The sequence below is a fragment of the Phocoena sinus genome, chromosome 17 (genome assembly GCF_008692025.1).
Source record: "Phocoena sinus isolate mPhoSin1 chromosome 17, mPhoSin1.pri, whole genome shotgun sequence".
Lineage (NCBI taxonomy): Eukaryota > Metazoa > Chordata > Mammalia > Artiodactyla > Phocoenidae > Phocoena > Phocoena sinus.
The window spans coordinates 58982807-58994966 of record NC_045779.1 but is presented as its reverse complement, the minus strand read 5'-3'; the positions used below and the strand labels follow the sequence as shown (position 1 = coordinate 58994966).

Sequence of the window (12160 nt, the reverse complement as noted above, 5' to 3'; positions counted from 1 at the left end):
AACTTAGTGCTTACCATGGGTCTAGCATTCTTTATGTTACCTCATTTAATCCTCACAATATTCTGTTAGATATTATTATTCCCGTTTCACAGGTGAAGAAATGAAGAGAATTTAAAGGGATTAAATTCTTAGGTCAGATCGCACAGCTGACTCAGCTGTTTCTGACTGGGAAACACAAAATCTCAACCGTTAGACTATACACACATTAATTGAGCATGTACTATGCACATTAACTGAGCGTGTACTAAATGACTAATCCCTAACATCAACTGTCCTTGACATCTTCAAAGTCAGAAGTACTTTTGAAACTCTCCTGAAAACTATGGATGCTCTTGTCCAAACATGTACCCAACATACAACTCTTTACATACATTTTCAGTGGGTTCAGGGACCTTCTGAACCCCATCCCATTTTAAGAACTCTTCCCTTAAGTAATGATACAGAATTTAATTGGTGAAGAAGAGATGATAGCAGAAGAAATGGAGCCAGCAATGGCTTGGCCTTCAGTACACAAATTTCCTCTCACAGGAAGAGGGGAGATAGTCATGACTCATTCCACAAGTAGTTACTGGGTGTCTCCTGTGGGAAGTGCCATTGTAGGCCCTGGGAATACGCCAGGAAATTGTGCAGACAAGGTCCAGTCCTCATGGAGACTGTTGTTCAGGAGGGGAGACAGGGGAATTAATAGGCATTAGATCTGTAGCCCTCATGCTGCATTTTTGAGCCTCTCAGTTCTTCTAAGGGTATCTAAAAGACTGGCTAACTTAGTTTTGGATCTATGTCCTAAAGATATGGCTATCGCACAGTTTCTGTCCCAATGTGTGAAGTTGAAAATACAATGAGCACTTCTGTTAAAAATATTCTTCTTTATTGCCTTTGGTAAAAAGAGGAAGCAAATAGACACGCTCTTTCAAATGCTGATTCCAACATCTGTCCACCAAAATCGGTATTAATGTATTCTCTTCAAATTAGGACTTTAGATTTTCTGTGGATAACAAGAATATTAGCTATGCTGGGTTTTGTGCTGTTTCTGTTAAAATTTTAAACACCTTCTTTTTGTTCAAGGTATTGTTCAGTTCAGCTGAGGTTGGGGTAAGATGTCTATTTGTAGGAAACCAAGTATACATCCTGTGTCCTCATATGGTATCATTTCAAGCTTGTCAGTTCTTTTTTTATGTTTATATGAATGCTTTTACTTATTCATAACCCATTTATATCCACAAAGTAGTTGAGGCAATTCACAAGAAAATATACCATAAAATAGAAGGCTATAAATAAACTAAAATCAGAACCAGAGAAATTGTACAGCAATTAGAAGATTAAGACAAGGATATATAGGTTGTAGCCTATCTACTTTGGCCATCATTATTAAAGAGGAGCCATAAATTTCATGTCAACATTGGAGGCAATCACAGTAACCTGCTACAAGATTTACAACTACCATAAAGATAAACATGGATGTCTAGTGGAAAAGAATACAAAAGTCACATGAATTTTTAACATAAAACAAAAGAAATTGTGCTCACTTTGCTTAGGGTTATGTCTCCAACCCCTGAGAGTATGAGTTCAGTCTTCTCTGATTATAAGAGTGAAAAAACTGGAGAAGGACAACCTTGGGGGATGTCAAGTTTTCCTTCCCACATGAGCCTGAGAAAAATTTCTTACGGCATCTTTTTAGGTAGGACCCTGAGTGAAGCCATAGAAAATGTCCCTATAACATATGCAATAAAGGTTTTCACATAGCAGCTTATCATGTCCCTCAAAGGCAGCAAAGGGCACAGCAACTATGACTGACCAGGTGGAAACAATTCTATGGGGCCCAAATTCATGTGATCTCAGTTCATGAGTTCATCAGTTCTGCAGGCTGCCTAGAGGACCGAGAATAAGGAATAAGCAAGATAATGTGCTCGTGACTGGAGCCCCCTAGCAACCAACCTCAGTCACGACCGCAATCATGTTTGGAGCGCTTGTAATATGGCAGGCCCTTCAAGGTACTGTGTATTTAATCCTTGTGATAACTCTCCAAGGTAGGGACATTGATCAGGACTCTTTCAGTTGCAAGTGACTAAAGCTCAACTCAGACTACCTTAAGGGAAAAGAGGAGAGAAAGAGATTGATTGATTGATTGATTGACTGACTGGATGATGTATTGAAAAGTTAGGGCTAGATGGAACTTTCTCAGTATCCACTTTCTACTCAGTATCTGCTTTCTTCTCTGAGTGGGAAAAATGGCATCTCACAGCTCCAGGCTCACACAGAAAGAGACCCTGTCTTATCCAAGCCTGTCCTCAAAGTAGACTCATTTTGGGGTCCCTTGCCTACCCCTTGGCCCAGTCTGTGTATCCAAGAGAATGTAGCCCTCTAATTGGCTGGCCTGAATCGGCAGTTCCACAAGACTCTCACAGAGTGGGAGGAACATTGCCCAGATGGAATGGATGCAGGGCAGACACGTATACCAGACAGTCTCTGCAGTAGGTAATATTATCCCCACTTTACAGAGGAGAAAATGGAGGCCAAAAATAACAAATGGCAGAGCCAAGATGAGGTTGTAAGCCCTGCATTAGTCGTAAAATCTGAAATGCTAACAGTTTAGTGCACCAAAACAGTAATTTTTACTTACCCTACGTGCCTAACTCAGGTTGCTTCCTGCAGTAATCGTCACAGTCCCCAGGGACCCAGGCTGACGGTGAGGTTTTCAGTATCTGAAAGACCCGGATTCCAGGCCTATAGAGAAGAGGAGGAGGAATGCTCACAGCCATCGCTCACTAACCAGGATGAGTCCCCTGGCTCTGCCCATGGATAGGGACTGACCTGGGGGGATGGGACATGCACGTGGATGTTTATGAGTATTAACTATCTCTGCCGTTTAGGTCTGTATGACTCAAAACCTTTGTCTCTCACCTTGTATAGCTCAAGTGCCACAAAAACAAATGCGCGTAGTAAGAATTTCCTGCCAGCAGCCATGAGTAAGAAGGGGAGGGGTATTCCCGTTCCTCAGTCGATCCTAAGAGAAAGAGCAATAGATTCAGGGCACAGCAGGCTGACGGAGCTGGATGACACCCTGTCCAAAGGGCCATTTCAGCGCCCAGCCTCCCCCCAGGAGCCACAGAGAAGGGGGCTGACGTCGAGGCGGATTGCTACTGCCCAGTCTGTAAGGCTGCTCAGAGCGGAGTCCAGCTGAGGGTGGCTCCTTCAGGCTGCCACTCACTGGCCTTAACCCCCAATGCAACTGTGCTTTGAGCCACGAATTGTGCTTCCGAATTTAGCTCTTCACATGATTTGTATTCTCATCTTCAAGGACGACAGCAGGCGGTGATGGGAGATTGCTGGTCTGGACTGGGCAAATGCTGCCTTGTGACCTTGCGCTGTTGCAGGAATCTGAGAGCATTGGGAATCACCCACATCGATCCATACCTTCTTTGTACCCACGGTTTTGATCCCAAATTCCTCCCTGACCCCTATCTGCATGAGCCAGGCTGTGAACGATATAAACCCTCTCTTGCCTCTTCTGGCTTAAACCAGAACTTGACTTCAGCTATCGGCAGAAGGCCTCTTTCACCTGGCGTGACTCTAGCGAGCAGTTGGTCTTCAAAAGGTAGAGGCCGAGGGGAAGGAAAAAAGGCAGCTTTCCAGAAGAGAGTGCTAAGAAAAGACCATGCTTTTGCTGTCTTTTCTTCTGTTCCAAGCACTACCCCTACTGGAGTGGCCAATCATAAATGCCAGATCTTAACTCTTTGAAAAATCATGTGGTAGGCCCTATGAGATGGTACATCTTTCCAAAAGAGCGAAAAAGTAGTATGTCATTCTTAACTGCCCTTCACTTTTTCAGGAAACAGTTCTATAATTGTGTATATGATCTTAAAGTTTCTTCTCTTCCTTCTCAGTGGAACATGGAATTGTTTGGTTTAAAATAAGATTGACCATTTTTGACATTATTAGTATCAATTCAGGTCTTAACTACGTTATACTGATGGAGATTACAGGTCTTAACTCTAGTCTCGGAACATTGATTGCTTCATTTTCCACTTGTTTTTATAAAGTAAGGAGATAAAAAAATAAGAAAAGATTCATGGAATTGCCTGAACACACCTGGATGGTCAAACCTAGATTGCAGATTGACAGGAAGTGCTTCCGTGTGACGGTTTCAAGTTTTCACATTTATAAGAGTTTGAATTCAGTGTAGGAACAGGTGGATGAGAGGTTCTGAGAAAAGTGTATGGCAGTGTGGTTACACCAGATGGCAGCATATAAACCTGTATGCATATCTGCCACCTGGGCTTCTGAAAGGGCCTCTTGCCTTGCTGTTCTCCAGGCCTAGAAGGCTCACCTACCAGATCATCCCATAACTATTTCTCAACCTTCTGTTTTGTCGAGAAAACAAACAAAAAGTTAGGGGGTGCCGGCGGAGAGGAACAGTGATTGAGGAAGTTTTGAACTTCACTCCGTATTAATGTTATTGTATACGATTAAAATTTTTGAGAGTCCTAATGGCATTGTGGTGGTACAGGTAGTATCCTATTCTTGGGAAATATTTGCCGGACTGTTTAGAGATAGTTTCATGATGTCTATAACTTACCCTAAGGGGCTCAACACCAAGGACCACATATATACGTACGTGTATATGCATACATACAAAGATGTGCTCACGTAGAGGAGGGAGAGAGCAAGTGTGGCATAATGTTAATAGTTGTTGCATTTAGGCAATGAGAAAATGGGTGTTAATTGAATAGTCATTTTCAACTTTTCTGTAGATTTGAAATTGTTCAAAATAAAAAGAGAATATAGTCTCCATACCTAATTTCTATCTTTTTATCTTTATTTTATCTTCATTTTTATATTTATTTTCTCAATTCTCTGAAATTATGTATTTATTTATTTAATTGATTATTGGATCTTCTTTTTCCATTAGAATGTAAGCTCCTGGGAGCAGTTTTGTCAGTCTGGTAAACCACTTTATCCCAAGCACCTAGACCAAAGTAGCATTCAGTTGAGAGCTGTTAAATGAACAAGCCATTCAGGTACCCTCAACCCATGCCGTATCCCAGGCTCGTTAGGGATGAGTCAGGCACAGGTGCCTTGACCACCTCCAACCCCCCAACCATCAAAGGGCCCCCAAACAGCCAAAAAATCAGCAAATCTGACTTGAGTGCCCACAATCATCCCTGGGGAGCTACAAAAACAAGGAGATTTCAGTCTCAGTGGGGACATTAGACAGTCCACATACCACCAAGACGACTGTGAGGGCTCTTTCCATTTCATAAAGTCACTTTGGCAAACACTGCCCCGTTGAAACCCTCAGGTAAATCCTACAAGACAGGTAAAATGATTAGCCTGTCGACAGAGGAGGTCCAACACTTTTAACTGGCAGAGCTAAGATTTGAACTCCATTTCCCTGACTCAAAATAATTTACCCTTTTCACTATACATCAAACCATCTAAAACTATTACAGTTACTAACAGGCAGCATTTTTAATTGCCAAATAAGTTATATATTCATATGTATACATATACACATATATATGTCAATATCACATCCCAAAATAGTCTATCACAGAAAACAGATTACTTCTCTAAAAGACAGAGCCTTGTAATGCACAATGACAACTTATTTTGTCGTTGAGATGGAGGTCCTAGGGGCACTGGTTTTGAGCTAAGCCTCTGGGTCCTTTAAGGCAAGTACTTCTGTTCCTTAATCCACCAGCTTGCCCTTCTGCCCCTGCACCTGCATGAAGACAGTCGACCCGTTACAGTGGATGGCCCAGAGCTCTAACATTGCACCCTGACGACGCCTAACACCTTGTAAGCTGCACAGAGGCCTGTTTCAGTCAATACTTGAACAGCAAAAGCAAAAACTGGGAAAAAAATGTCGAGCAGTGCAAGGCGTAGTTGGTCACTTAAGGAGGTTGCACTTTTAACCACGAGTCAATACTATACCACTTGTCTGGTAGGAAAAGGGAGCTGGTTGAAGCGCATCATTTCTATCTTAAATAAGGAACAGAAAGCCTAACTCCTAAGAGCTGACACTTGGTATATACCCAAGAGAAATAGAAACATACGTCCACCAAAAACTTGTAATCGTATACAATAACATTAATATGTAGTGAAGTTCAAACTTTAAAAATCCAATGGTACCACTAGTTAGACTAGAATGCCTTTGGATCAAGGTTCAACTCAGGTCATTACATGCCCATCCAAATTTTCAGTGGTCTCCAACTTGTTCAAACAGGCTTGCAGACTTGGTTGTACAATATAATGCTATGCTAAACCAATGCAATGATCAAATATACATTTTATATTTTAGAGACCTATGTTGAGGAATCTGACTAGAAAGTCTACATTCAAGATCTGTTTGGGAGCTTTTTCCTTTCTTTTTTAAAAAGCCTTATTAAGATACAAATGATATACCATAATTTACCTATTTTAAGTATACAATTCAATGTCTTAAAATATATTCACAGGGCTATGCAACCATCTACCACAACCTAATTTTAGAACATTTTCATCACCCAAAAAAGGAACTCTGCACCCATCAGTAGTCACTCCCCTTTCACTCCAAGTCTCCTCTTCCCCCAGCCCCTTACAACTACTAATCTACTTTCTATCTCTACACATTTTCCTGTCCTGGACATTTCATATGAATGAAATTATGCAATATATGATCTTTTATAACTGACTTCTTTCACATAGGATAATGTTCTCAAAGTTCATTCATGTTGTAGCAGGTATCAGTACTCCATTTTTATTGCCAAATATTTCATTGTATGAATATACAACATTTTATTTACCACTCGTCAGCTGGTGGACATTTGGGTTGTTTCCACTTTTGACTGTTATGAATAACACTGTTTGAAACATTCATCTACAAGTTTTTGGGTGGATATACGTTTCTATTTCTCTTGGGTATATACCAAGGATCGAAACTGCTGGGTCATATAGTAACTATATGTTTAACTTTTTGAGGATCTGCCAGACTGTTTTCCAAAGTGGCTGAACAATTTTACCTTCCCATTAGCAACACGTGAGAGTTGCAGTCTCTCCGTGCCTTCACCAACACTTGTTACTGTTTTTCATTATAGTCATCCTAGTGGGTACGAAGTGGTATCTCAACTAACCAGAAATGTAAGGGTTGAGTTTATTTTTGTATTAGCATGCCTTACATACTCCTCCAAAAGTTATAATTAATTAAATTGATCTGTTTTATTGTTTGGGAAATATCTGATGTATTTCTAGAAAAGAGAATTTGCAAAGTATACATCAATGCATAGAATATGACATCCTAAAGATCACTTTAAGTCCCCTCCATGTTTTGTAAGGAATATTAGTTTTCAAATCAAAATAATTATATTTTGTGTTATATCAAATCAAATAATTATATATCAAGTCAAATCAAAATAATTATATTTTTTCTTATAATTATAAGAAAAGTAATAGTGGGATATATTGGGCCCGGAACTGTGCTAAGCTCTTTCAGCATGTGTAACATTTAATCTTCACAAGAAGATTTTAAGCTCAGTGTTTACTTGTTTCCCCAGATGAGAAAACTGAGGCTTGGAGGGGTTAAATAACTTGCCTTACACAGCTAGTAAGTCACTTGACCATTTCCAAATCTCAGATGAACTGATCACGCTCTGTAAAACAGGTATAACTTGTAGATATTACCTAATAGCAGATATAAAAGTCTAAATGTTCCCTCAGGGTCTGAGAGCATGGCCAAACAGCCCAGCCCGCTACAAACCTGAAATTTCGTTGAAGGCCCCATGTTTAATCTTTAAATTCATGCAAAAATTTTAATCTCTATAATATATGTGTTTATTTTAACTAGATAATATATGTGTTTATTTAAAATGCAGCTGAGTCCTGGAGGTAACACACAGAAGTAGGGAATTCCTTTTATTGTCTTCCTCATCCTTTTAAAATTACAATTAAAATGTTTCAAGAACTGTACATACTGCCTCTTCTAAAGCCATCGAGAACTATCCCTAGGTCTCCCTGAAAGAGCCCTTGGGGTCACAGGATTCTTCTGATAACATTGCTGTGTCTGACTAATGGACTCCACATGTTCCTGAAGCATGGCTATAAAACAATTTCCTTTAAGCAAATCTTATTTTCATACTGACTTACATTATGGGAGTGAAGATGTATTCCCACAGGAGCAAAGCGACGTAGCCCCAACATGTAATTTGGAAACAACTGCATCTGCAGGAAAGCTTTTTAAAATCACATATTTAAAAAGAAAGTGTATCATTTTTGATAAAACAATTATAAAGCCAAACTAAGTCACAAGGAGAAGAAACAGCGTGCTGAAACTCAAAGATCCTGTGCCAGGATCTGCATTTCGTCCTGCAGTAGCTTCCTCGAAAGGAAATTCGTCTACTGTGTACTCTGGGCTTTATAGTCAGTCTGTTACTGGTTTCAAAAAGAAAAAACAACCCAATCCAAAAATGGGCAGAAGACCTTAATAGACATTTCTCCAAAGAAGATATACAGATTGCCAACAAACACATGAAAGGATGCTCAACATCATTAATCATTAGAGAAATGAAAATCAAAACTGCAGTGAGGTATCACCTCACACAGGTCAGAAGGGCCATCATCAAAAAATCTGCAAGCAATAAATGCTGGAGAGGGTGTGGAGAAAAGGGAACCCTCTTGCATTGTTGGTGGGAATGTAAATTGATACAGCCACTATGGAGAACAGTATGGAGGTACCTTAAAAAACTAAAAATAAAACTACCATACGACCCACCAATCCCACTACTGGGCATATACCCTGAGAAACAATGTTCATTGCAGCTCTATTTACAATAGCCAGGACATGGAAGCAACCTAAGTGTCTATTGACCGTTGAATGGATAAAGAAGATGTGGCACATATCTACAATGGAATATTACTCAGCCATAAAAAGAAATGAAACTGAGTTATTTGTAGTGAGGTGGATGGACCTAGAGACTGTCATACAGAGTGAAGTAAGTCAGAAAGTGAAAAACCAATACCATATGGTAACACATATATATGGAATCTAAAAAAAAAAAATGGTTCTGAAGAACCTAGGGGCAGGACAGGAATAAAGACACACACAGAGAATGGACTTAAGGATATGGGGAGGGGGAAGGAGAAGCTGGGACAAAGTTAGAGAGTGGCATGGACATATATACACTACCAAATGTAAAACAGATAGCTAGTGGGAAGCAGCTGCATAGCACAGGGAGATCAACTCGGTACTTTGTGACCACCTAGAGGGGTGGGATAGGGAGGGTGGGAGGGAGACGCAAGAGGGAGGGGATATAGGGATATATGTATACGTATAGCTGATTCACTTTGTTATACAGCAGAAACTAACACAACATTATAAAGCAATTATACTTCAATAAAGATGTTAAGAAAAAAAAAGGGAAAAAAGTGTTAAAATGCTTAACATTTTTGAATGTGTTAATTAAGGTTGATCTCTTAGGTAATCCATGGTTGGAGCCATTGATGGGTTTGCTTAATATTCTTTGTATTTTTTTCCATAGTGAAAATGGGTTTATTCTACATATAGATGTCTTCATAATCCTAAGTTTTTTCCTCTGGGACTTGATTTTCACAACTGGTGTGCAGTTTTCTGACTTAGCAGTCAGAAAAAGAAAGGAAAGACCTGCCAGTCTGCTGATCTTGAAGTTTAATAATTTCTGAAGGTCCTTCCTAAACCTATTAAATGAGCATGATGGAGCAGCAAAAAGGATAACTTCTCAGAGCATGATCCTGCCCTATCTGCGTTGTACCAGGCAAACTGGTGAAGCAGGCAAGCCAGAGGTCTATTTGCAAGAGAATTAAAATGTATCTCGGGAAGAACACATCCTAAGAGAAAAGGGTCAGAGTGTAAAGAGGAGAATCCAGCAAAAAATTGACAGCACTCTCAAATTGAATAGTTGAAGAGTTTTTAATACAGATGCTCTATACAAGGGTGTGGCCAGAACTTAGGGAAACCAACAAGATCTGGTGCAATGTCTCAGGGCGAGACTGTGTGGTCACTGGAATATGGAAAGAGAGGACTCCAGGTGAAGAGGGAGGGTATTGGGGGAATAAATACCCTAACCTCATTTTCCTCTTAACTTCCATCTTCTACTGGTTCCTCCCATTGGTCAAACCCAACCAAATGCCAAAGGGCAAGGGAGCCCGTTGTGTCCACTTGGGTGTCAATGTCCTCCAGCCAAAGACCTCCAGGAACACAGCTGTAATTGATCAATTGGGTTTATTGCTCATTGGAGTGGACAAGAATGCACACCCTAGAGAACCTTGGTGAGTCATAGTAAGGGGATGTCAGAAAGGATTTATTTCTAAAATTTGGGCTGGTGGTGGGTAATTTGGGGAAGCATTGAAGAAGGGAGAGGCTTTGCTCTGCGTTGGATGCTGTCGGGAAGCGAGGCAAAACTTCTGTATCTACAGCCTCACACCTTTGCTCCCTCATTCCAGATAAGATTTATTCAGATACTCAATCATAGACTTGCCACACTTCCTCACAGCATCCCCCTCGTCTAATTAAAATGCTTCGTGGCCGTGTTTGTGGCTCGGATGACGTTCGCATTTTTGTGTGTTCCAATGTGAGTGGAGATTGCTTTGCTGTCTTGATCCCTGCGGGTCACAGCCCAGCCTGTCTGATGCTGAGGTTCTACGCTAGATTCAAAGCTCTGCCTCTCCACATCCACCCAACTGTGGAGTCAGGGAGGCTGATCCGTGGGCAAGAGAAAAGCAGTTCCTATTCTCCAGGACCTGGAGCTCTACGGTTGAACATAACTTGGGCTCTACGGTTGAACATAACTTTTTTTTTTTTTTTGCGGTACGCGGGCCTCTCACTGCTGTGGCCTCTCCCGTTGCGGAGCACAGGCTCCGGACGCGCAGGCTCAGTGGCCATGGCTCACGGCCTAACCGTGGAATCTTCCCGGACCGGGGCACGAACCCGTGTCCCCTGCATCGGCAGGCAGACTCTCAACCACCGCGCCACCGGAGAAGCCCTGAACATAACATTTTTATAGAACCTCAACATGAGACAAGACCATGGAAGATGCAAGGTTCTGAGTCCAATGTGATGTTTGTCATCAGGCCACATCTCTGAGCCCAACTCTGCATGGGGAAAAGTAAGAAGTGATACAACTGCTTCCCTTGAAAAGCAAAGCCACTTACAAAACACTAGTGCTCCCAATGCCCTGCCTTGGGCTGCCTCCTAACAGAATATGACACAAAGGGAAGAGGGCCTTCTTTCCCGTGTTACTGAAGGTCACTGGACACTGTGCAACTCAGGCACCTAGGAGGCAGAGGTAACTCTATGAAGGTTTCTGGCAGGGCAATGGGGGAGAACTGCAGTCTGGCACCTGACTGGAAAATGATGCTCAGTGAAACAGAGGAAGCCATTGGTCCATGAGCACAGAAGGGATTCCCCCTGGGGACCTCCAGATACACACAAGGGGATTTGCAGGAAGCTGAGGTCTTGAATTATATAGAAGGAAGAAGGACCAGAGAAATTTGGGCTTTTACCATTATTGTAACTTTGTTAATATCCACGGCCTGTTGAGGCATGGTGGAACCTAGTATAAATATTTTAAAACACCAAATCAACTAATTTTATATGCATTTAATTAAAAGGAGCGTCTTCCTCAGTTTGGCTATGATGCACAATGCACTTTTAACAGCTTTGTGCATCATTTCCAACCTGTAAATGTAGATAATATGCTTACTTATTTATAAGGTTCTTTGAGGTTTGGGGATGAAAGGCTCTTTTAAAGTACAAAGCATTAATTTTTTGTGACAGAGTGCTATACGAGAAATGAACATGAAGCGATATAAAAATTTTTGTCTTCTTTCTTGCTTTCAGTTTTTAGTTGCTTTCTGCACAGAGACACAAAAGCCAGTCTCCAACAAGAGATCTGGGGGTTGAGATAACAGAACTAATAAAGTGCTGTAAGTATAAAATCCTACATAGGCTTGAATCGGCTACTCCTTTTGAAGATGAGGGAAATAAATTGAGAGACAAAGTATTTTGTACAAATGAACCCAGTTCAGTAAGTTGCACTGATAATCCTATGAGTATGTAAATGGACCTCTATTTATAGACCCGTTATATCCATTTTTGACCAGGACGAGCCAGTGAAGCAATCGCAATAGTCAATCATTACAAGTAACTAGA

At 41.0% G+C, this 12160-nt stretch overlaps 1 protein-coding gene across 1 annotated transcript in view; it reads left to right on the top strand.

Annotated features, from left to right (window-relative positions):
* The window catches only part of SAMD12 (sterile alpha motif domain containing 12), a 460979-nt gene that overhangs the window by 418443 nt on the left and 30376 nt on the right, over positions 1-12160 (top strand). The window contains exon 6 of the mRNA XM_032610388.1: positions 11849-11934. Coding sequence (XP_032466279.1) covers positions 11849-11911 — 63 coding nt within the window. The 3' untranslated portion in view covers positions 11912-11934. The remainder of the gene's footprint in view (positions 1-11848; positions 11935-12160) is intronic.